Here is a 25,057-nt window from a genome sequence, read left to right as displayed (position 1 = left end):
TTAACAGGGCTTAATCTTTTTGGAAGTGGATTCAACTTCAGTTCTGTTTTACTGGAACCACTCTCACCAAAAAGCACTTCCCAAGCCCCATACACTCAAAATGAAGGAAGCAAACAAGGTCCAGCTACTACCAGAAGGGGGATGGAGGAGTCCTGAGGGGCCCTTGCCTGAGCTCACCCCATCCCTGTTCCTGAGGGAAAGAAAGCCAGAATTCACTGCCCTGAGCTCAGCAGAGGGAAATTGCCGAGAGGGAGGAGGGCCCTCGCTTGGCCTGACAGGAGTTGGAGACCAGATGGGTGGCCCAGGTTCTAGTCACAGCTGCATCAGCAATGCACTGGGTGATAGAATCTTGCAGAGCCTCAATTTCCTCACCCAAAATATGAGGAGCATGAGCCATGTGAGCATTTCCACACCCAAATTATGCCCCTTACCTTGGTAAGGTCACCACTAAACGCCGTAGGAGCAGCAGGCAGGAGAAAGAAGGGAGCCTGCCAGCCACATTGCTGGAAGGTAGAGGGGAGAGGAAATGAGTCTGAGGGGCAAGAATTTGCCACCAGGAGTCACAGACCAATGGACAGACACAGACCATTTGGCCTGCAACGCTTGTCCCAGGATTAGGATTCTGTGACTCTAAGTTGCTTCCTTCTTTTTATAGGTAAGGAAGCTGGTGCTCAGAGAGGTTCCACTCCTGTCTCAGGTCACACAGCACGTTAGTGCCTTGTTCTAGAATATGTCCTACGTCTCCCAACTCCCGCTCCTCCCTCTCGCAGGCTGCCTGTCCCCTTGGCGGCGCAGACCAGTGCAGAGGGCAGCAGGAGCAGTGCCTGAGGCCTGGGGTTAAGAGGCTGACCCTGAGACCCCAAGGCACTCTCACTTGGGCTGGAGCAGGCCTCCTCTGACAACTGGCCCAGGGGAACCAACTTATATGTCAGGGCCCCAAGGAAGGTCAGATCCTTCAGGCCACAGGCACCACATTAAAAATACACACAGAGCCTTCACTAAGCCATTGCATCGTTAGCGTGCTGTAGTGTGTCCATGTGCCCTCTGCCCAGGGAGCAAGGTTGGCCTAGCGACCATCAGGCTGGGTGAGCTGTGGAGACCCTTGCTGCCTGGAGACTTTGGTTATGCATCTGCCTGTCTCTGGGCCAGCCAAGGCCAGAAGTCCTCTGGGTCCCCATTAGTGATTGCGCATCACCTCAAGGGTGTCCTCGGGACCATCCTCAACCCAGCTCCCCCATGACTAGCATCCTGATGCCCTTGGAGGTAAGTGCCTACTCCCAGAGGTGTCAGTGCTGTGCCCCCTGGGAGGCACGGTAATGGAATGGCGCCACCTAGCCGGCAGGCCACGCTGGCAGCTTTTAGGAGACACTGCCTTTGTGGGGCAATCTGGGCAGACTGGGTTCCCTCAGCTCAGACCCCGTGCTACTGTTGACTTCTCCCCTGTCCCATGACCATAGCAAGAGCAGGAGAGACAGCCCTATTCCGCAGGGAGGCCCTGGCTAGCACTCGCGTGGCATCGACCCTCTGGGGCCCAGGGCCCTCGCTCCTAGGCAGCAGGTGGCTCATGCCACCAGCCTGCTTATGTTGATGTACAGCCGCTTGGTGTCTTATTTTCTTTTTCCATCAGTTCCTGAATTTAAGGTGAAGTATTACTCGCCTAACTCATCACTTGTCGATATTAACTCCTTCTCCGACCCGTAAATCTCTTTCTCTGGGAACAAGTGTCAGCTGTTCTCAGTCTCCACCCCTCCTCAGGCCTCAGGACTGGGAGACACAGCAGGCTGCGGAGTGTGTGTGTGTGAGTGTGTATGTGCATGTGTGCGCACACACACACACACACACACACACCGCTCCAGCCATGTCCCGCACATTTAAGCAGCATGTCTGGACCCTCTGGGTACACCCTGTTCCTGCTTCCTCAGGGTGACACTCCCAAATGATAGCCAGCAGCCCCACCTGACACCCCACAAAGGTGCCCACCCCACCCCCACTGCAGGGAAAGCCTTCTGACCTCCCAGTCCAGTGTCACGGCCCGAAGGGGTATGTCATTGTTGAAGGATCTAACCAGACCTTCCAGATGACAGTTCTTTTTTACTGTGGTAAAAAAGACTCCTGCAAGCTCAGTTAATGCATGAGCCAGGCATGGAGAGCACAGAGGAAGGAGCCCGTTCTATTTGAGGAGGATGCTGGCAGGCTTGGGCCTCTGGTTGCTTCCCTCACCGTCAGTGCCAGCTGAGCGTCCTTAGTGTCTAGCCCCTTGTGACAGTCCTCAGATGAGTGCACCTGCCAAGTCCTTAAAGGCCTGCTTGGGACTCAGCTGGTGGAGGCGCAGTGAGGGGAAGGGCATTCCAGGTGGAGGTGATGCCTGCACTCTGCTCCAGGTCCCTCTCCCTGCCACCTTCCTGATACCCTGAGAAAGATGTCTTTCCCTTACTCCCAGAACACCTCCTGGGGTCCAGAGCCCTGGGTGACCCCGAAACCCCTGCGGATGCGGTGAGCCTGCCTTAGCATGTGCCTTTACCTATTCAGGCTCCCTCTCAGCTGTCCCCAGCCGCCCGGCTGCCAGGTGTATAGCACACGGCCTATAAAGCAGCATCAGCATAATCTTCCCTCTGGAGGACTGCGATTTAGGGACCCTCCATTTGTATTGCTCACGCCTGCTTGCTCGCAGGGGGAGCACATGCAGCCCACCCTAGGCTCACAGGCCTTCAGGGCCGAGCTCCGCCACCCACCCCCTTCAACACCTTTGGTTAACTATTTCTCATCCAGGCAATAGGGTTAGCTGATTCCACAGGAGGCGCCTAAGGGAAGAAGTAATAGAGTTGGTGGAGGAGCTGGGGGCAAAAGGGCAGGAAGTGATAGGGCCCAGGGGTCTATGGCCCTAGCCCCCCTGCTGATGGCCGCCCCTCAACCCCAAGGCCGTAAGAGGAGAGTCTCAGTGCTCTGACAGTTCTGGGGGCAGGAGGAGAGATGAAGAGGTAACACCTGATGTTCTGAAATCCCTAGTCCTTCCCTGAGTGTCAGTCTCTGGGCAGGGACACAGGATTAATGTGGGGTGGGGAGGCAGCAGGAGGTGTCCCAACACCAGAGCAGGCCCAGGCTGCCTGCCCGCAGCAAGGCCTTGTAGTCCCCAGCTGGTTTCCAGATCTATGGAAAAGAGGGACATAGGCAGTGCCCGCCCAGGGGGTTGTGCGGAGACCACAGTGGAAAACTTTAGAGAAAGTGCCAGCCAGAGGCGCCGACTGGGCCTAGAGATCTGAGCAGGGCAGGGAGAGCAGGGCCAGAGTTCCCACCTCAGAGGCTGGGCCTCCCCACATGCAGCAGATCTTCTTTCTCTAGGTGCTTTGGCCACTGTACACACCCAGCTTATCACACCGCCATGTGCCAGCCTGCCTGCTTTCCACGGAGTCCGATCTTGGCATAGCCTTACCCTTGGAGAGAGGAATCTGCTAGAAAACTGCACCAAAGGCCCGTGAGTGCTGAGCCATTGGGAAGACGCTGACGTGCCCTTTTCCCAGCCCTTCCCTTCCAGGCGCTTGAATTCAGCTGGTTTTAAAATTAGGTGGAGGTTGTTATAATCACTCTTCTATTTTATATTACCAAACGTTTTCAGTGGTAACTGTGTGCTAGGCCTCATGCTAGATGTTTTCCATAGATTCCCTCATTTGATCCCCAAAATAGGCAGCAAGAGTTACAGATAAGGAAACTGAGTCATAGAGATATTGGTCCAGCTCTTGCTTTGTGCTGGGCCCAGGGCCCTGTGGTGGGATCCAGAAGCAAGTAAGGCCTTGTGTCCCAGAGGAGCCATGGCCTGGAAGCTGGGTACAGAAATTAAAACCAACAAATGCACAGCAGGTTACCTGGTTGGACAGGTTGGACATTGGCTGGTGGGGCCCGTGAGCAGTCAAGCCTGGGAAGAGCAAGCTGGGGAGACTTCAGAGAGGGCACAACGCTCAGGAGGGTCCCACCCAATTACTCCCTCACTCAGAATCAGACACCAAGGGAAACTGAGGCAGAGAGCGACCGGACACCACGAGGATAGGGGGACATTACTGTGGAGACAAACTATCTTTGTCTGCTCACATCCTCCCTGCCTCCGGGGCATCCGAGTCCCAGCCTCACCGGGGCCTGAGAGCTCTGAGGGCTCTCCCAGGTGGCCCACACACAGACCCTCGGGCCAGGGCCAGATTCCCAGGTTACCTGGACTGCTTGGTTCTGGTCCCCAGGCCTTGCCAAGACCACATGCCTTGCTTTTTGGCCTGCCAGGTCCAGTGGGTCCCCAGCCTGCATGGCTATGCCAGGCTGCACACTGCAGGTCCCCATCGTAGCCAGTGCTCAGCACCCCGGCTCAAGTAGCAGTCTGTCCCTGCCTCCTCTGTAGACAAGGGTTGACAAGACGAGTCAGTGCCCCTCCCAGCTCCCAGAGCCCAGATGCTCTGGTGTTGCAGTCTGCCCCGCCTCTCCCTAACCCGCCCCACCTGTGGGTCTTGGTGCTGCTGTTCCACTAGCAGCTGCTGATTTGCTTGTCTCACCCAGGCTGTTCATCTTGTATGGGAATCTGCTGAACCCTCCCCTCTGCCCCCTTCAGCCCGGCTCAGGCAGGTGTCTATGGTGGCTCTGCTCACAGGCCTTTGCCACCTGGAGGCAGAGCTCCACCTGCAGACATCCTGAGCTGCCCACAGCACTCACAAGGCACCAGGCACTGCAGCAAGCTGAGCACAGGGTGGGAAAGGTTGGTGTGTCAAGAGCATTTTGCCATAAGCACATGCAGAATCCAGGGCTGGACCATATCCTGGTGTGGCCTTGACCTGCTCCCTGGGATATGAACCACTCGTTCTTTTCAGCCTGTTTCCAAGGGCGTGAGGCCAGGCTGGGGAAGGCCGAGGATGGGGGAGGCGCTCCTAGCAGCAGTAAGGGAGAGCCCTTTGCTTCCAGGCTCCATACTGCATGGGCACAGGAGCCGTTCCGGGCTCGCTCAGAGGCTGACCTCACAGCCTCATGCAGGAGCTAGGACCGAACCTGAGAGCGGGCGGCGGGGAGAAGCACCATCTGCACTTGGCACTTGCTTCCACAGCTGGGTGCCACACCATGGGTGGCTGTGGGCTCTGGTTCAGGGGACCACTGCCCGCTGCACCCAGACCAGTCCTCGACCTTGCCCGTTGCTGATGCATTTACTCCTGCTGTTGTTTCATCAGCTCAGCACACTCTCGGACCACCCTAGTTTGGATAACAAATGATGTGGTCACACCTGGTCTAAAGAACAAAGCCAGGGGAGGCAACGTCAGCACAGACACCTGGTGCAGGTGCCCAGGCAGGGAGAAGAAACTCATGTTTCCACTGCGCCCAGCAACGGGCAAGAGAGTGCCCCTGGGAGGGATTCAGTAGGGAACTCAGGCCAGGGTAGGTGCCAGCCATGTTGTCAGGGCCCCTACTACCCAAGGAGCAGACCTCGATCAGGGGTGACCAGGCCACTGTCACCAGGGACTCAGGGGACACCTGGGATTCAACCCCTCATTTCTGTTTCTTCATCTGTAAAACAAGAATGAAACTTTGTAATTCCAAGGCTTAAGGGTAAAATGAGATGACCTGTGGGAAGTCACAAATCATTACTAAGGGGAGGTTGTGGTGGTGGCAGTAGTTTGGGGAGGAAGTTGCCCTGCCCTCCAATCGCAGAAAAAGTAAATAGGCCTCTCTCACCTATGTTCTAGGATCTGAAGTCTCGTTTGAGCAGAGACCCAGTCACAGGATTCTGCAACAGGGCTCCGAAATAATAACGAAAACCAGCCGAGGGTGCGCATTCATGTGCCCATGAACACGTGTGTGCTTATTCAGCCAGGATGCTGGCCATGAGTACACGTGCGTGCACATGTGCGTGAAGCAGTGAGCTGTGAAATCACTCAAAAAGAGGCTCTGTCACTCACTGAGTCAGCCTTGATGAGCTGCCAGAAAGGAGCCCCAGCACAGCCATTGCCCTGAGTGAAACTAGGGTGCCTCATTCACATTTGGCAGGCTGATACCTTCCTGAAGCATATGGCTTGAGAGAGGGCAGAGGGGCACAAACACCACATGGGTACTCAGAGTTCCCCAGGGCAAGCACTTGGCAGCCAGCAGGCCCAGGCCCACACACATCCCAGACTGCGTGCTGGAGAGGTCAGGCAAAGGGGAGCAGGAGGGGTCAGAGGCCAAGGTGAAGAAGTGAGGTTGCAGCTGGAAGGGGGGGGAAGGAAGGAAGGAAGGAAGGAAGGAAGGAAGGAAGGGAGGAAGGGAGGAAGGGAGGAAGGGAGGAAGGGAGGAAGGGAGGAAGGGAGGGGGGGAGGGGGGGAGGGGGGGAGGGGGGGAGGGAAGGAAGGGAAGGAAGGGAAGGAAGGGAAGGAAGGGAAGGAAGGGAGTTAGCTCATGAGGGCCAGGCCTGGATTGCTTTTGGGGCATCTTGACTCTCAACTGAGTCCCCTTCCCGGCTGGCACAACCCTGGCTCTTACCATCTGAATGGACCAAGCAAGAATGCCTGTTTCCAGAGCTGTCACTGGTGCTGCAGGGAGAGAAGGTGCTGTGCTGGACTGCAGCGGTCAGGGACTCATAGACAGAAGTTAGGTAGGTAACAGGGAGGAAGCCATTAGAGCAGTGGGGCAAAGAGCCTTGAATGCCAAGCTAACTAAGTTGCAGTCAGGGGGAGATACAGTTTTGAGCACAAGCAAGTCAGTAAGGGGGGCCAAGGCAGTGGGGTGGACTCTGAAGAAAAATCACAATGGGAAACTAGGGCAGCAAAGTACTGACCTGGACCAGTGCTGGAGGCAGTCTTCCCAAGGCCTGGGGTGAGAGCAGGCCAGAGGAGCTGTAATGGAGGAAGGAGGAATTAAGGACAGCCCTGGGATTTCCTGCTGACCACCAACACAGATGACAGGAAGGGAGGGAATGCTCTAGGAGGAAAGATGACAGTTGGACTTAGTTGTGTTGAGTTTAAGGTCATCATGGAGTGTGTCAGACAATAAATGAGGCATAACAGCTCCACATTGGAAATGGAGAAACTGAGGCCACTGAAAATAGTCTCACACAAAGTAAGGCCAACATTAACCCTTGAGACAGGAAGGTGTCTCTTCTGAGTATCCTGCCACTGTTCCTCACCAACTCTCCTTTTGGGGGTAAAATGAGACTTTCAGGGTCTGTGGCTTCCGCCCTGCCTTCCAGCAGCCAGAAGTCCAGCTGCAGGGACTAAGAGGGAAGTGAGGCCAAGCAGCCTCTCTCCAGGCCTGTCCAGGTTGGTAATTACAATAGCTTCTGTTTATTGGCATTGACAATACACCAGATAATGCATATTGATTTTTTTCTAATCACCTTAAAAACCTAATGAGGAAAGCACTATTTTAATTCCCATTTTATAGATGGGAAAACCAAGGCTCAGTGAGGTTCCCTTGCCCAAGTCACACAGCAGAGGAAGAGAGGCTCTAGTGTTGTGTCCAGGACTATCTGACTTCAGGGCCCAGAATCCCTCCCTGTGCCACTCTTTCAGGCAGAGGAGAGCCAAAGAAGACAGGAGGAGCGTCACAGAAGGCTGTGACCGTGGTTAGGTTCTGCCGTCAGCATCAGACTCTGGGGGCGCCAGACAGGAGCTGAGAGTCAGGAGGGGACCTGGCCTTTTGGTTGTGGTGGACAAACTCTAAGATGTCCCCACGGCCCCTGATTCCTGCTGCCCATGCCTTTGTGTGAAGGTGTCCCCTCAGTGTGGATGGCCCCTGTGGCTAGACTCTAACCAACAGCACGTGGCAGAAGTGACATGCCATCACTCCTGCAATTACATTATGTATGTAGGACTCCATCTTGTTAGCAGACTTTCTCTAAATTCCCTCCTTGCTGGCTGGATGAAGTAAGTGGCCACTGGAGAAACCCGTGTGGCCACTGGAACTGCAAGCAGCCTCCAGGAACTGAGGGCAGCCCACAGCCCGCAGGAAGTGCAGCCCTCAGTCCTGCCACCACCAGGTAGTGGACTTTGCCAACAACCTGAGGAAGCCTGAAGCAGGCTCTTCGCCAGCAGCCCTCTGCAGGGGAGCGCAGCCCATGAGACCCCAGCCAGAGGCCCCTGCTAGGCGTGCCTGGGCTCCTGACCCTCAGAAAATAAGATAACAGGCACATGTCTTTTCAAGCTACATGCTAGACAGCAGTAGAAAACTAATGCACTTGTCTTGGAAGCAGTGACATTCTTTTCAAAAAGCTGGGATGGCCTCTCAAATGGACCCAGGGCAGGGATGGAAACACAGCAAGGAGGGAGGGAAAGGATACTGTGGAGGTGACACTTTCCAAGACCAAACCTCTCCCCTGGCCTGGTCCAACCCAAATGCCACCAGGGTTGCAGGGGTCTCTGCAGGGACTGCTTCCCAGCCCACACACCCCAGAGCTGGTCCTGACCATCACTGAGTGGCCATGCACTGCTCTCTGTCTGGTTGGGACTGTCCACTGTCCTGTGGGTGATCCGTATGTTCCTGCCGAACGCCTTCCCTCCCCCAGTCCTGCACTGTCACCTCCCCAGGGCCTACCACATGGTGGCTCTCACAGGGCGTGCTCCACAGGCCTGGTGACCATTGTCCGCAGTTCTCCGTCTGGTCTGCATCCTCCAGCCAGCTGTCTCCCTGGCCACTGCGCTCCACCCTGTCCCCACTGTTGAGGAGCTAGGCCATCTGTGTGCTCAGGCCCCAGCCGAGAGCAGCACCATGATGTCCCCACAAATGAAGCCCCTGGTTTTTGCTTCAAGGAGGCCTGTGGTGAGCAGACACCCTTCTGCCTGAAGACAGTGAGCTGCTTGACTCGGGGAACTTCAGGAAACTGCTGGGGCCGGTACCTTCTGTTCGGGCTCCTACAGTGACCAGAGTGGACTTCGCTTCACAGCACCCATGGAACCAAACCCCAATTTTCCTTTTTCACTGAATCCGAATAAAATCTAATTCAAAAACTGTATCTAAAAAAAGAAAGAGAAGAAGAAAGGAACAACCCCAAACAAACAATGAATTGCATTTCTTGACCCTTGGGCTGGAAGAAAACCAGAGCGTACAATGTCCTTTGCACTAACCTGAGCTGACCCAACCCCCCTGCTGCCCGAGCCCTCAGCTTGGTTTTCCAGGTTGGAAGGGAGGAAGATGGTGAGAAATCTGGAACCCACACTGCTGCCACCCTTCCCATCAGAAGTACCCAGGAGTGGGAGCCAGCAGTGGCTGGACCACGAGGGAGAACATGGACCTTCCAGGGCCTGGGCTTTCACCCCCTCGGCGCCATGAGAGCGTGTGGGGAGCCCCTTCCTGGAGCACTCGGCCTAAACACTGGCTGGCAGAGCAGACTTGGGGCCCAGCAGGCTCAGGGGCTCTGGCCCTGAGGGTGGCCTGGGGACCAGAGCAAGTGCTGGCTCTGCAGTGGGGGAGGCAGTGGGAGGCAGGGTTGTGCCAATTCAGAGGCCAGAGCCTGAGCGGCTCCAGCGGCGATTACCTCCGGGACCTTGAGCTGATCATGTGACCCTTCTGAGCCTCAGTTTCCTCGTACATGAAAAGGACATCTCCCTGCTTGCCTCGTAGGGCTGCTGTGAAGATCAGAGGACTGGGCTTTATGGAAAAGGATCCTGCTGGCCCAGCACGGGTGTTACTGAGAAGGCTTGCGATTCTCACCAAGCATCCCATCGAGACCTCACTTTATTTCTTTGAGTGGAATGAGCTATTGGATCCCTGTCCCCTACTGTCCCTTCCCCTCCAGGTGATGGGGCAGGGGAGGAAGAAGAGCGGGGAGAGGCCAAGCCTGTGCCCTGTACGCCCAACAGGAGTTGGTGGCTAGAGGCCAGGGCCAGGCTGGGGGTGGAGTGGACAGTGGCCGGGGTTGCAGGAGGAAGGGCGGGTTAATGAAGTGTGGATTGACTGGCCCGGGAGCTGATTAGTTCTGGCACTGGGCTTTTCCTGAGCAGAGGCAGAAGAATCGATACTAATCCCTTGATCCATTTAGGAGTTCCTATGGATCTCTGGGACAAATCCTGCCTCCCTTTGATAGGGGAACTGTCTGGAGCTGGAGCTGGAGCTGGAGCTGGAGCTGGAGCCTTGACTAGCATCCGTCCCCCATCTTCTTTCAAAATGTCCCCTCCTTCTGCCTCCTGTTGCCACCTCCCTGCTCCCGTGCCCAGAAGGCTGGCACCTGCCCCAGCACCACCCCCCCCCCCATCCTCACCCCTTCTGGGCCTGACCAGTGGAGCCATGGAACTGGCTCTGCTCCTCCACAAGGAGGCTTCAGCATCTGTCTCCCCACCCCCGGGACTTGGGCTCTCAGATGACGAAGGCCGGCTTTTCCTGCACATATACAGCAGAAGCTCTCTTAGCCAGCGTCTCCTTGACCGCTTGACCTAGGTAGTACATGGGCCGGTCTCCCGTGTTTCATCCTCAAGCACTCCAGTGGTGTCCGGGCCAGTGCAATGCTGCGTCTCCCCTCTGGTGGCCGCTTCTGCTCACAACAGTTGAGTCACATGCTGGCCTGGAGTCCGAGGGTCTGTAATGTTTGTTCCTAACCTGTTTTTAAAGATCATGCTTGTGATCCTTACCTCAGAATATTATATAAACCATGAAACATGGGCTGGAAAGAGATGTGTTGTTTTTGTGAAACCTAAGTTGAACGGTGGAAAAAGTCATAAAAATTCTAAAGGATGCTGCATGCAGATCGCACACCAAGTGCCCTTCAGGTCTTGGATCACTTTAAAGAAATTAACATGGAGGTCACGGGTGGTGCACTATGGTGGGCATAATGCCAGAAATGTGCAGCAGAATGCCCCAGCGGCCTGGCACCCAGGCAAAGGCCGAGGGGCTGCATGGAGAGAGTGGGAGTGCTGGAAGCAAACCAGCCATGAGTGGTTGGGATTTGAGGGAACATGGCCCCATGTGGTGTAGTAATGGGGAGACATCATCTACTGGACTCTTGCCTCTTTCATCGTTACTTAAGTTGAAACATGCATCACATGTGTGTATCATTTGAAGGACTGTCGCTTTAACAGACTCCTTTGGCCAACCAAAGCACTGTTTGCAACCTTACTTAGTAGCATGGTTTATCGTCTATCAGAGACAAGTGTCTTGGATGGTTTCTGAGTTTGTTTGTAACTGACACTCATCAAACACACACACACGTGTGCATGCACACATATGCACACACACACTCAGTCTCTGCAACATTGGTCCTTACCACACATCAGCCTGAGCTGTGTAAGTCCCTCCTTCCCTCGGGCTCCGAGGTGCTAGAAGGAAGCCCTGGCACCTCTCCCAGGCTGCTGCATTGCCCAGAGATTCCAGCACACAACTTGCCCACTATAGGTGCTGACTCAATATTTGTTGAATGGAAGTAAGTAAGCCTTCTCTTCAGAAACCAGGGACATTGATGAGGTGCCTTTTGAACACCTGCAGACTCAGTAGAAAGCCTTTCCATGCATTTGGAATTGTCCATCCTGGCAGCCACCCTCACACCTAACCCTGCCTCCCCAGGCCCAACCTCTCCTGAGAGCCTGACTGGCTCTGTGCCAGCCTTGGACACATCAGAGCCTTCCTATCTGGGTCCAGATAGTTCTCATGCACAGCTCATGATACCCTAAAACCCTTAGATTCCTATAAATAGGTCTTTCCCAATGTGGGCAGTCTCCCTGGGTAATCCCTCAAATTATGATGGAGTTCATGGGAAGCAGGTATGTCAGCCTCTTGCTTTGACTTTGGCCTGAATGCCCACTTGACTCGCCTTTCCCCAAGCAGAATATATCTTCATTCTCATGGAGCCGTAACTGTTGATAAAATAACAGAGCTGAAAATTCATTCAAACTTTTACAATCGGCCTCCATATTTTAAAGATGAAGTTACAGGCCGAGGAGGGCAAACAGTGGATCCCCATTCCCCAGTGGGGAACCGACCAGAGCACTGTCCAGGCTGCTTTCTCCCCACCTCCCTACCCCTGGGCAGCAGACCCTGGGTCCCCACACTCCTTCATGCCTACACAGTCTGCTTCAGCCACACCTGGCCGCCTCCACCCGACTCCCTCAAACACCTCATTCTCCCTGCCCTGCCCCTTCTCCTGGCTGCTGGGTGTGGCCAAGCCCTTCCTCCGTCCTGGTGTTGACTCTTCTGCCTGCTTCCACCAAAGGTCCAGAGCAATGCCAGGCTCTGTGGTGGATGCAGCCTGCAGAGATGAGCCTGGGGCCACAGACAAGCTGTGGGCCTTCCTCCAAGGCCCCGGGCAGAAGAAGGCTGTGGTGAGCTAGGATCCTTGCAGCCTCATCTCAGACATGTACCTCAGATCTGAGGTTGGGGTAGGTGCAGCCTCCCCCTGCCCCAGGCCCTCCCACAGGTCCCCCTGCCCTCTGCCCCAGGCCCCCTCACTCAGGTCACACCCTCCCAGGGCCCCCACAGCCCTAAGTTCCCCCCTTTTTCGAGCCCTACCCCCAAGTCCAGGCCCCATTTCCCACAAACCCTCCCCTGCTGGCCAGTGGGCTTTCTCTAAGGCTAGGGGCTCACCCTGTTCTGCTTAATAACCACCTGGTAATTAGCTCCACGATTTTGCTACTATGCTTATAATAGCCTCCATTAAAGTTATGGGATTTTCAAGCCGTAATGGCTTCCAGAGTAATTAATGCACAACTGGGTTTATTGCTAAGCTTATTTTTAGAGTTTTCCTCCCTCATCCCCCCTCCCTTTCCTGTCTTAGATACCTTGACCAGAAAGACAAAATGGGACAGAACTCTCTCTCCACGGCTCCCTTGCAGCATTGCCCCCCTCTTCCCCCCCTTCCTGCTCGTGTCTCCAGGAAGGTGCTGTGACAGCAGAGGTGGCTTTGGTGGAGGAGGGTGGCTCTGTGCCAGGGCCTATATGTGTCCTTGTGCTCATCCCATGCCTGGTAAGACTTGGTGGGGCCTCTCAGCCTAGGATCTCCCTTCCCATGCCCCTGATTGCAGCAGACCAAAGGGCCTGGGTTTATGTCTGGCTGTCTGGCTCCATGTCTGGCTGTGACCTTGGACAAGCCACTGATTAATTTTCTGCTTATTGTGAAATAGCGATAAGGACAGCATATATCACGCTTCGCAGTTTGCTTCAGCCACACCTGGCTGCCTCCACCCGACTCCCTCAATCATCTTTCTCCCTGCCCTGCCCCTGCCCCTCTCCTGGCCTCTGGGTGTGGCCAAGCACTTCCTCCTGGTGTTGGCTCTGCTTGCTGTAATACTAAACATGAACTGCTGAGTGTCACCTGGGGCACCATAAATGCTATCTTAACAGCTATTATTACTAACAGCCCAGCAGATAAGCAGGGCATTGAGCAAGTGCCAAAGGTGGAAGGCATGGAATAGAGAGGCTGCCCAGAGGGACAGAGTGGAAGCAGCTACGTGTGCATGCAGGCAGCACACTGACACGCACACCAGACTGCTCGAAGCTCGCCTCGCGTGGCTTTCTCCACCCAGAACCTAGGGCTCTCCTCAAGATAAAGGGCGTATGAAAAGGCTCCGCTGGGAGCCGCTGAGAACACAGAGGAAACCTCCAGCCTTTTAGAAGCTCCCCTGTCTTCTATCAAATGGCCTAGGATCAGCCAGCCCTTTGCAGCCCCATCTGTGGTCTTGGAGTGGTCACATGGGACTGGGGTTGGGGGTGTGATATGAGGCTACTCTGCTTCATTACACCCCTTTATCCAGGCTGTGAAAAAAAAAATATCTGGGTCCACACAAGGGGACAGCACAGCCTTGAGCATTCAGTATGTGTGCATCAGGTGCCATCCTAAGGGCTTCCTAGGCTCTTCTTTAATTCTCAGAGCCACCTTGTAAAGTAGAAACTGATGGCGCCCGTTTCGTACATGAGAAAACTGCGGCATGTACTGTTGCTGTGGCAAAGGAACTATAGCTTGTTGGTAGCATAGTTCCTGTTTAAACCAAGGCAGGTGTATCTGAAGTCTGTGCCCTTAAGCTCTGCGCCCCGCTGAGCGCCAGGGTGTGGCAGAGTCACGTCACCATTTCTGTCGGGAGCAGAGGTCCGCTTCCCCCGGGTAGGCGGGCAGCAGGATCCTCCGGGAGAAGGAAGTCCGAGCTCCACCGAGACAACCTGGAGCTGGGCCGGCCCTTCTGGACGCCTGCCCGCCCCAGGTCTCTGGCCAGCCTCTTCTGCTCTCTTCCAGGTGCGCGCCTTGCAGGGTCCCTGACTGTGCCGGAGCAGCCACCCCTTCTGAAACTGAAACTCTAGCCTGGCTGGACTCTGCAAGCCTGCATCCGCAATGGGTGGGTTCTGAGCGCCGGTAAGGCCTGCTAGCCAGCATGCGGCTTCTCTGTTGTCCCCGTGTCTGGCCCGTCCGGCCCATTCCTGTTCTTTTCTCCCCTGTGCGTGTCACCGTGTGCCGCCCGGCGCCACCCCTCTCCTGACCTCGCTGCTGCTCAGGTAACGAGGAGCTGTGGGCCCCGCCAGCCGTGGAGATGCCGAAAAGACGGGACGTCCTTGCAGTCGTGCTCATCGTGCTGCCCTGGACGCTGCTGGTCACCGTGTGGCACCAGAGCACCATCGCGCCGCTGCTGTCGGCACACAAGGGTGAGCCCCCAGCCAGGGTCAGCAGCGAGAGAGCACAGCCGGTGCTGCTGCAGTCTTATTTCCACTTACCAAGCAGCTGGGGGGAGCCGTAAGGATGATCCAGGCCGATAGCCTGACCCGTCTAGGGGTCTTGGCCCTTTTGGGAACCTGGTGGATGCTGCCCTCCCACACACCCCCCCCTCGGGTCCAGTGCTAGCACAGCAAGGACAGGGCGCACTCAGCAGCAGTGGGGTGGGGTGAAGAGTGTCCTTGGCCTGCGTCGTGTCTTAGAATCTTCCAAGGAGAATACATTATTCACCCCTCTTTTTCTGGTTATGTTATTGGCGGAAGTGGGGGATCCTTTCCCCCACTGAGTGCTGGGGGTGGAATCCTTACGATACCTTGAGAAAAATAACTTTCCAAGACTTGCACAGGACGATTGGTGATTTTTATTTGTGTGGAATTACATCCCTGGGTTTCCAAAATCCCATTTCCCTGAAGTGCAGATGGGGCTTCAGTGGAGCTAGAAGCAAAGCCAGTATCCAGAGTTTCCGTCCCACGTTGCAGCCGGGTCCGGGTCACCATCAGGCTGCTTGCAGTCCATTAGTCCATAGTGTGTGGGATCCACACAGCCATGGGCCACGCGGGTGAATGCGGGAGAGCAAAGAGCGCATGCCCCCTGCAACAAGAGTCCAAAAGGCGCAAGAGAAAACCAGGAGAGTGAACTTCCTTGTTCAGGGAATTAAGATCCCAGATCTTCCCGCACTTGCGGTGGCCACACCCATTCTGGCCAATGACCTCTGTTCCCAGGCGTGACTGACAGCAAACACCTTCCCAACACTGCCCCAGCTTTACTGGGCATGCGTCTGCCTTCCCTTTGCTGCAGCTTCCTGGTGAGGCTGTCCAAATGATACGCCTATAACATCCGGCCTTCCCTTTGCTCCGTTCCGATTATTAATAACTAGGTTAATTACAACGGTACCAGGTAGGCAGCCCTGACCGAGTCTGACCTAGTGACATAGGCCTAGCCAGAGGAAAAGCCCCACAGAGCTCTTCCGGGAGACCTGGGCTGAGTCCTGAGCTCCCCCTCCACCAGGCTACCTTTTCCTCTGCCGCTGAGGATCCCTCCACCCCCAACCCTCCCTGTGCCCGCATCTGGCCTGCGCCTCATGCCTTCAGTCTTTAGCCATGCTCCTCTCCCCTCTGCACTTCGCACCCCCACAGACCCAACACTCCAGGCAGCAGTTCTCCCACTGATGTGTACGCAGTATGACATGGGGAGCAAAATAAAACGTGAAGGCACCTGGCCCATCTCAGCGAGAGATGATGAGGGCCCTGGGTAGGGCCTGAAACTCTGCATGTAGCCATAACCCCAAGTGACTGGGATGCAGGCCGTAGCCAAGAATCACAGCTGAAGCCAGGCTGCTCTACACAGTGACACGTCTGGCCCTGCTCAGCCCCAGCGGTTCCCAAAGCCTCAGTGACGGAGGGCCAACCTGAGCATCGCTAACTTCCCACTGCCAAGTGCTGGGCCCTTAGAGCCTGTCCCCCGACAGTCATCCTCTCCTCCCAACTCCAACGTCCCTCTTTGGTGCTTGTGACTCTAGAAGTGTTTTCCTTCCGCAGCTACATCTGGGCAGAGGGGTTAAACTACCATCTACAGAGTGGCATGACTTCATGTGCTCTCCTTCCTGGCAGAGCTCCAGGGTCAAAGGTGTCAGGCTGCTTTGCTCAGCACTGATCTCATGCCTTGGGACAAGGACATGGCCTCCTGTCCCCGAGCACGCCAAGAGGGGCTGAACAGAAGTTGCAGCAAAATGAAGTCAGAGTCCCAGGGAGACCCTCATGACCCAAAGGTTGTAGAAACCACGAAGCCAGTGGGAAGGGCTGAGCTCAGGCTGTGGCCGAGCCTGATGTGTGGAGGACTCTCTCAAGGCATAGAGCTACCTGCTTTTGAGGGTCTGAATGGCAGAAAGATGTGGAAAATGCTCTAAATCTTCTTCCCAGTTCTTGGCTTTCCAAACGTTACTGACAGGATAAATCGGTCCTTATATAGCTTCATCAGAATCCCAGTCGCTCATCTCTCTTTCCTTAAACTTGTTCTCTTTTCACAGTTTGACCCAAAACTCCAAAAAGTAACCTTTGATCAGCTGTGTCTGTGCTTGTCTCCCACCCCTGCACTTGCACCCATGGCATCGTGCCCACAGCCTGAGGAGCAGCTCCCAGCTTGTGCTGTGGGCCTTGCTGCCCCATTAGCGTGTGTGAACCCTGGCAGTGCCGGGAGCAGGTCTTCTCCTGGGCTCATCTGTGTCTCTCACAGAGCCCAGGGTCACACCTCACACAAGAACCCACACAAGCCACGTGCTAATGACTGGTGGGGAGGAGGGAAAGTGACACAATGGCTGACTCACAGTGTCCTCCCCAGGGCCACTCCTCAGCCCTTTCACTGCTCATTGCATCTTTTCCATAGCTGCAAGAAGCTGAGAGGACAGGCTAGCTACTGTCCTCTTCTCTACAAGAGGACATGACAGTAACGGCCTCACCATGTTCCAGGACCTCCCTGGTTCCAGGACCATGTACCGACTCCTTAACCCATAGTGGAGCTCAGTGAAGTAGGTGCTGCGGTTAGCTCCCGTTTATAGTTGCCCAGATTGAGAAACCAGAAGCTAAGTGGCAGAAATGGGCAGCTTCTGCGCCCAGGCAGGAGGGTTCTTAGGTGTGTCCTCTGACCGTGATCACCTCCTGCTAGATGGTATGAGAGAGGTGAGGGCCACACAGTCGCTCAAACAGAAAGACATAAGTGGGGAGAGGGGCTCGTTGAGAACATGGCCACCAATGGCCCTGAGTTCTCCTCTTGATGGACTACTAGCTTCACTAGGGGGAATGCCCAGGATGGAAGGGGAGACGTGGTCGCTGGAACGGCCCCAGTTGGAGCGGGCTGTCATCTGGAAGGAGTGGGCTCTCCCTACCCAGAGTACTTCCCAGTGGCCAGGCCTCTGCAGGTTTTCACACGATGTCCTTGGGAAGATATGGGTAAGCGTTAGCTGGGTGCTGGGACAGTTAGGGTCAGTGGTGCGGTTAGCCTCCCAGGTGGTTGAATGAGTGCTTCCAGAAAGTGCAGATCGGGAGACCGACATCAGACTGGCAGGAGAGCTAAAGCAGGTCTCCGCCCATCCTTTTGTGTACACCAAAGTGTCAGAACACCTCAAAGCAGAAAGGACAGGTTCGGGATCCAGAATTATCTTGAGAACTGTGGGCAAAATCCTGGAATAAAATGAGGAAGTTAGATATTAAATTCTGCAGAGGTTCAAAGAATGGAGTGCGCAGGTCTGGGAGGGAAGAGGCCCTATTGGGCTAGCGCGTTTGTGAAAAATCGGGGTGCACCAACCTCACACTTCAGGGTTCACAGTGGCATGAAAGCACTAACCCTGCTCTGGGCACTGTGGTGTCTGCATCACGGGGTGGCCGTGGCAGTGCCAGGGTGTCCTGCAGCCCCAACGCTGTGTGGCAGTGCGGTCAGCTCCGGCCAGATGAGGGGGGCACTGGGCTGGGGAGGGTCGGATACTTTGTCACATAAAACTCAACATGCAGGAGCTGCAGATGCAGCCCTGGGACCTGCCGGCTGCCTCCACGCAGCCACGGAGCGGTCGGGTGCGGGAGGAGGCAGAGGTCACCCTGCTGCCTGGGGCTCAGAGCCAGGAACCTGCGGGATCCCAGGGGTGCTGCGGGCGCTCAGAGGCAGAGCCCCGGGCAGGGGTCCGAGACATTCCCCGGAGGCGCAGAGGGCAGGTTCCGCCTTGGCAGGGCGGGGGCATCCTGCCGGTCGGTACCCGAGGCCAGAGCCAGCTCGGTGCCCACGCGGCCTTGCCCGCCCCACAGGTGACGGCGCCGAGCGGCGGCCCGTCCCGCCGGGCGCGGACCCCAGGGAGTACTGCGCGTCCGACCGCGACATCGTGGAGGTGGTGCGCACCGAGTACGTGTACACGCGGCCGCCGCCCTGGTCCGACACGCTGCCCACCATCCACGTGGTGACGCCCACCTACAGCCGCCCGGTGCAGAAGGCCGAGCTCACGCGCCTGGCCAACACGCTGCTGCACGTGCCCAACCTGCACTGGCTGGTCGTGGAGGACGCGCCGCAGCGCACGCCGCTGGCCACGCGCCTGCTGCGCGACACCGGCCTCAACTACACGCACCTGCACGTGGAGACGCCGCGCAACTACAAGCTGCGGGGCGACGCCCGCGACCCGCGCATCCCGCGGGGCACCGTGCAGCGCAACCTGGCCCTGCGCTGGCTGCGCGAGACCTTCCCCCGCAACGCCAGCCAGCCGGGCGTGGTCTACTTCGCGGACGACGACAACACCTACAGCCTGGAGCTCTTCGAGGAGGTCGGACCCGGCGGGGGCGGGGGCGGGGGCGGGGGCGGGGGCGCGGGGAGGCGGGGCGCTCGGGCAGGGACGCGCGGGGACGCCCGGGAGGGGGGCGGGGGCGGGCCCTGGGCGGCGGGGAAGCGGAGCTGGGGCCGGGGGCGGGCCCTGGGCGGCGGGGAAGCGGAGCTGGGGCCGGGGGCGGGCCCTGGGCGGCGGGGAAGCGGAGCGGGCGAGTGTGGGCCCTGGGCGGCGGGGAAGCGGAGCTGGGGCCGGGGGCGGGCCCTGGGCGGCGGGGAAGCGGAGCTGGGGCCGGGGGCGGGCCCTGGGCGGCGGGGAAGCGGAGCTGGGGCCGGGTGCGGGCCCTGGGCGGCGGGGAAGCGGAGCTGGGGCCGGGTGCGGGCCCTGGGCGGCGGGGAAGCGGAGCTGGGGCCGGGTGCGGGCCCTGGGCGGCGGGGAAGCGGAGCTGGGGCCGGGTGCGGGCCCTGGGCGGCGGGGAAGCGGAGCTGGGGCCGGGTGCGGGCCCTGGGCGGCGGGGAAGCGGAGCGGGCGGGGGCGGGCCTCAGCAGCCCCCCGGTGGAGGAAAAGGAGAAAAGGTGCTCGAGCTGCTGCCCCCCCCCCAGGAGCCGTCTGCGGGGGCGGACCGGTGTCAGTGTCCTTGGGGTTTGCGGGTCACGGCCGTGCGGGGGAGGGGAGGGTCGTGTCGGACTGAATTGGGAAGACGGGTTTTTCAGCAAGCAAGCGGCAGGAGGCGCGTGGAGAGGAGGGAGGCCGGGTGGTTGGAGGGGCCGGGCTCCTGCGCAGATGCCCCACCGGCCGTCTGCAGACAGGACCAGCCCGTGCCCCTGACGGGCCTCAGGCGGCCGGCGAGTGCAGGTCCCCGACGACTCCCCTCCGTGGGGACCGCGTCACCCCCGGTCCGGGTGCTGACTGCGGCCGCCTTGCAGATGCGCAGCACCAGGAGGGTGTCCGTGTGGCCCGTCGCCTTCGCCGGCGGCCTTCGGTACGAGGCCCCGCGGGTCAACGGGGCGGGGAAGGTGGTCGGCTGGAAGACGGTGTTTGACCCCCACCGGCCCTTCGCGATCGACATGGCCGGGTTCGCCGTGAACCTGCGGCTCATCCTGCAGCGGAGCCAGGCCTACTTCAAGCTGCGCGGCGTGAAGGGCGGCTACCAGGAGAGCAGCCTCCTCCGCGAGCTCGTCACGCTCAACGACCTGGAGCCCAAGGCCGCCAACTGCACCAAGGTGGGCCCCGCAGCACCCGGGCCGAGTGCGGGCGTTCCCACGCCCCTCCGGGCCCTCCCTAGGGTCGGGAGCAGGAAACCAAGGCTTCCCAGGCCCTGCAAAGAGCCAGCCAGAGCCAGCCCGGAACCCCGGCCAGGAAGGCGCTCACCGCCTGTTCCCCAGCCCGGCTAGTGTCAGGGAAGTGGGGAGGGTGGTGATCAGTGAGGCAGGGCCAAGGATTGTCCCCTCACCTCAGAAGAGCTGCGATCCACCACCTCCCTGCAATTACCGTACATGTGTACACACAGATGGACAAATGCATGCACACACACACACACACACACTTTTCCTAGTTTGAAATTCTCCAGCTAGGACCTGGGCTCTCACCTGGCTGAGCTGAAGGCTCCAGAACAATCTTCTGCCTCTCTAGACAGACCCACAAGAAACCCGGGGGGCCCTGGCCTGTATGGCTCAGCCGGTTCAGCATCTTCCTGTGCACAGAAAGGTCGCTGGCTTGATTCCCAGTCAGGGCACATGCGCAGGTTGCAGGCTTGATCCCTGGCTGGGGTGAGTGCAGGAGGCAGCCAACTGATATTTCTCCCTCTCCCTCTCCCTTCTAAAGTCAATAAAAACTTTTTTTTTTTTTTTAAACGAACGTGAAGGAGAATGAGAAGCCAGAGAAATCTTCGGATTTATTTGTCTATTTTTCTGTAGTTGTACACTTTCTGTTTCCAGCAGCTATTTTGAATGCATCATATGTACAAACAGCAAGAGTGAGGGAGTAGGTAGAAATAAAGAACAGTGGAGAAAATCCTGATGGAACAAGGGCAGAAAGGGAGGGGCAAGAGAAATACTTGCAGAGTGTGGGCAGGGGCAGGAGATGGCAGGGAGAGGTCAGGGGGCCTGTCTCACGTTGTTTCATGTCTCTGGACACACAGATCCTGGTCTGGCACACACGGACGGAGAAGCCGGTGCTGGTGAATGAGGGGAAGAAAGGCTTCACTGACCCCACCGTGGAGATCTGAGCCCCAGGATACAGGTACGGCGGGGCCGAGGGCAGCGAGCACTGGGCAGGGGTGTACCAAGTTTGGACACAGAATAAATCTTCCAAGACTTTTCCTCTTGGTCTTTCATTGTGAGGAAACAAGAGGAGAAGAGGCGTAACTGAAGTCCCCTTCCCATTGTGCTGTCTGGAAATTAACAGGAACCAACTTCTGCCACACAGCTGGGCCCTTCGGCCACCACGCCTCGGAAGCCTCTCCTTCCAGCATTGCCTGCTTACTCCTATTATTCTGGCCACGACACCTGTCCCATCGCAAGGCACTGCTGTGTACTCACTCCCAGGCTGCCTTTCCCTGTGGCCTCCTCCTTGGTCGTGCCGCTGTGACAGGGACCCTCACTTACTGCTTCCATCTCACCTAGATGTCCCCATGTCTCTCAACAGTAACAGTGTAGTGCCATGGTGAAAGCGTGGACCCCAGAGCCTGATTCGGCTCCTGGCCTACCACTTTCCACTGTCTGACCTTTCTTTCTCTAGGCTTCAGTGTCTTCACCTGTAAAATGGGTTGTTACAGGTACCAAGGACAGTGTCTGGCACAGAATAAGTTCCATAAAAGTGTTGCTGTTATTTCATTCTTTAAAATTCTCTATTGAAGTGCCCACATGATCTATCTATGTTTTAGAAGTAAAGAAAGGATGTTCAGAAAAGCTAAATGAACTGAATTGCGCCAGGTGATTGGCAAAGCCAGGAGTCACCTCTAGGCATTTATTTCTGTGATGTCATTACACCTCAGACAATGGGACATATCTGAACTCTAGCCCTGGGGTTTAGTGTCAGCTTCTGTGTCATGTTTGCAAGTGCCCTGTCCACTGGGGACCCCAGGATGTCATTCTGTCTGTTTTGTCCCCTGAACTTAAGAAATCGACTGGGCCAGTGCCACTGAGAGCCTCAGGCCAGACCCCCAGGCCCCGTCTCCTGCCCTCACGCACCTCACCAGGGTTCCACAGAGGACCCCGGCACTGGGCTCTGTGCAGCTCCTCAGTGAACCCGGCTGGGAGCTAGGGTTGAGTAGCTTGGCCACACTGGCCGCCTGGACACCCCCTCACTCACTGCTCCTCTCCCCTCCACAGGAGCCTCTTCTCACACCCTGTTCCTGGCCTTCTCCCCATGGCTGATGGTCCCTCCAAGGCAGACTCCAAAGGAATGGCCATCACCCTCCTTTTTATTCTGAGGCTTCAGAGAGAGCCCAGCCTGATGCCAGGACAAAAGACAGAGAACCTAAAGCACAGAAATCCCAGACATGGTCTCTTCCACCCAGCAAGGCCCGCTGCTGGCCAAGCCCCCAGCCAGCACGCTGGTGCCCCCACGCCTCTTCAGAGCTTCCTGCACGACAGGCCTGCAGGAGCAGACATGTGGGGCTCACCCAAGCCCCAGAGTGATGCCAGACTGCAAGGGAGGTGAAAAGACTCAGCGGTCGAGGGGAGGGTGGCCCTCTCAGCTCCTGCTCCTGGGGTCCAGCACGGCCACACAGGCCAGCCAGCCAGAGAATTCTGAAGACCGGACAGCAGGCCCTGCCGGGCATCAGGAGCACCTGTCCCTCCGCAGAGGGTTGCTCCCAAGTACACGTCTGCCTCTGTGGCTTTCCTCTAGTTCCAGAGCGTAAGGCTGTCTTTGATCCCAACAGGTGGCCAGCCCTGCATGGGGGGAGCCGGGCCTGCCCACATGCCCCTGTGCCTCAGGCTGTGGCAAAGAGCCCCTGCCTCCGGCCCAGGCCCCTCGAGCCTGCTCCTGGCAGCAGAGAAGCAGGTGGGCCCTCGAGCCAGCACAGGTCATGTCTGACCTGGACTAGACCACGTGAACCCCGATCCCCACACTGCCACCCCACTGCCCACTGCGCTCCAGGGCCCCTCGCTGGGCCAGGACGGGGAGGGCAGGAGCCCTCTTCCTGAAGCCCTTGAGATCCAGACCTCAGTGGCTCACGTGAGCTGGGCAGGAGAGGCGGAAAGAGGCCTGAGGCCCGGCAATTCCACGACTCCTTCCTGCCCCTGGTTTGCGTGCAGGGGGACTGCGTTAGCAGAGGGATTTGGACACTGGGGAAAGGATACCTGAGCACACACGACTTTGGAAATCCTTCTATTTTAAACACAGAATGGGAAAGAAAGTCTCACTTCTCCCTAGGTGGGGAGCATGCAGAGCAGGCCGCCTCAGGTCCAGCGGAGCCCTTTCCTCCCCAAAGAGCAGCGCGTCCCTGGGGCCTCCCTCCACCAGGAGTGTGTGGGGGTTCTGCAGGGCACTGGGAGGTCTCTGGCTTTCTGGCTAGGGCCAGCGCCCTCTGCTGGTTATCTCGCTCATGCTCCTGAATGTTGGAAGCACAATTGTCCTCCAAGTGGAGGGAAAGGAAAGGATTGAGCCTACTGAAGAGGTGTTTATTTTTTAACTGCTAACAGCACCCACTTCATTTAAACTCACAGGACCAGTCTGAGGACCACTGAGAACCCACTCCTGGGTGGGTGGGGGGATAAGACTTAGTCCCGCAACCTAAACATTCAAAAAATAGCACTGGCTGCCTATTTTGAAATGGACTGAATTTACCACAGTAGTCATGAACCCATCCAGTGGGACCGTATCCCTGAGATCCCTGAGCCACCTTGCGGAACACCCCCAACCTCTTACCTGTTCAATGGTTGCTTTGGAAATGAACCTCTCAGAATCAAGTGGCATGGCATGGGGGAGAGGGAGAGGCGGGCACAGGGAGCCATCCAATGAGTGCATCAGGCCCAGGCCTTCCACTGCCTCCCACTAAACCAGCCCTGAGTGCTCAGGTGAGCTTGGCTGGCCTTGGGCCACCTTCTCAGCCAAAAACAAAAACAACACAACCCAGGGCTCATTTTCAGGAAATTGACAAATAAACAAAATGAGGTATTTTCTCTTTCTCCCTCTATTATTATTTTTTGGCAGATTCTAGGTGTTTTCAACCCATGTCCTCTTCAGCTGCATGTGGATATATTTATAATTGTAATCCTGGCGGCCTGCAGCTTTCTTCTTTGTTGGGAATGAGTTTGTTAAAAATCAGAATGCGGTCCATGACTACAATTTGTTTTCCAAACTCAGCCTGTTCTCTGCTCCCCGCCAGAGGCGTGAAGCTGGGGCTGGGAATCGAACAGAGCCGGGGGAGGGTGGAGCCCATGCAACTGCGCCATCTGGTCTGTTTTAATTTAACTGTATTTAATTTGTTTTCAAAATTAAAAGTCAAATATGGTTTTTAACATCCTTAATCCTCCTCATCCCTGCTTTATTTTACTGCCTTTTATTGCTTTAACCATCCACCGAGTGTGTATTTGTCCAGTGCCTACTAGGAACAGCATTATTCCAGGAGCCAGCAGAGCAGTGCAAAACCAAAGCCCCGGGCTTTGCGGAGCTCACCTCCTCAGGAGGGCGTAGATGGACAGCAGCCACACCTACAGTATTCTCAGATGGGATCTGGTCTGAAGACAAGAATGAGCCTGGGGGTGGGAGTGGAGGTCAGTGGTAGGGAGGACCGACCCCTACACTGGGTGGTCAGAAAGGCCCCCCGTGAAGTGCCATCTGGGCAGAATAGCTGCATGCAGACATGCCATTATATGGGCCAGAGAATTCTGGAGAAGAGAACTCTCTCCCTGGTAGGAGAGTGCTTAGCATGTTTAAAAAACAGCAAAAAAGCCAGTGGCTGAAACTGGGAAAGGTGGGAGGGGTCAGTGTGGGAGATGGGATGGACATGGGAGGAGGGGGAGGCACAGAATATGTTGGTTGGTCCTAGAAACCAGGGTAAAGTTTTTGGCTTCTATGTGAGTGAAAAGGGAACCCTTTGGAGGGTTAGGAGCAGAGCACAGGCACGGTCTAACTGGTCTTTTAGGAGAATCCTTCCACTTCCTGCGCTGAATGGTAAGCAGAGGTGAGGGCAG

At 56.8% G+C, this 25,057-nt stretch overlaps 1 protein-coding gene across 2 annotated transcripts in view; it reads left to right on the top strand.

Moving 5' to 3' along the window:
- Positions 1 to 24,389, top strand: part of B3GAT1 (beta-1,3-glucuronyltransferase 1) — a 28,814-nt gene extending 4,425 nt beyond the window's left edge. The window contains exons 2-7 of one of the 2 annotated variants that reach the window (XM_081123028.1): positions 14,147 to 14,263; positions 14,404 to 14,550; positions 18,409 to 18,914; positions 19,841 to 20,137; positions 21,055 to 21,155; positions 22,247 to 24,389. In XM_081123028.1, the coding sequence (XP_080979154.1) occupies positions 14,439 to 14,550; positions 18,409 to 18,914; positions 19,841 to 20,137; positions 21,055 to 21,141 (1,002 nt within the window). In that variant the 5' untranslated portion in view covers positions 14,147 to 14,263; positions 14,404 to 14,438 and the 3' untranslated portion in view covers positions 21,142 to 21,155; positions 22,247 to 24,389. The remainder of the gene's footprint in view (positions 1 to 14,146; positions 14,264 to 14,403; positions 14,551 to 18,408; positions 18,915 to 19,840; positions 20,138 to 21,054; positions 21,156 to 22,246) is intronic. The other variant, XM_081123027.1, reaches the window with a different exon arrangement.
- Positions 24,390 to 25,057: the final 668 nt, after the last annotated feature.

The sequence above is a fragment of the Miniopterus schreibersii genome (genome assembly GCF_964146895.1).
Source record: "Miniopterus schreibersii genome assembly, chromosome: 20".
NCBI classification, from domain to species: Eukaryota; Metazoa; Chordata; class Mammalia; order Chiroptera; family Miniopteridae; genus Miniopterus; species Miniopterus schreibersii.
Note: the sequence above shows the minus strand (reverse complement) of the source record. Positions and strands in the feature narration are given on the sequence as shown.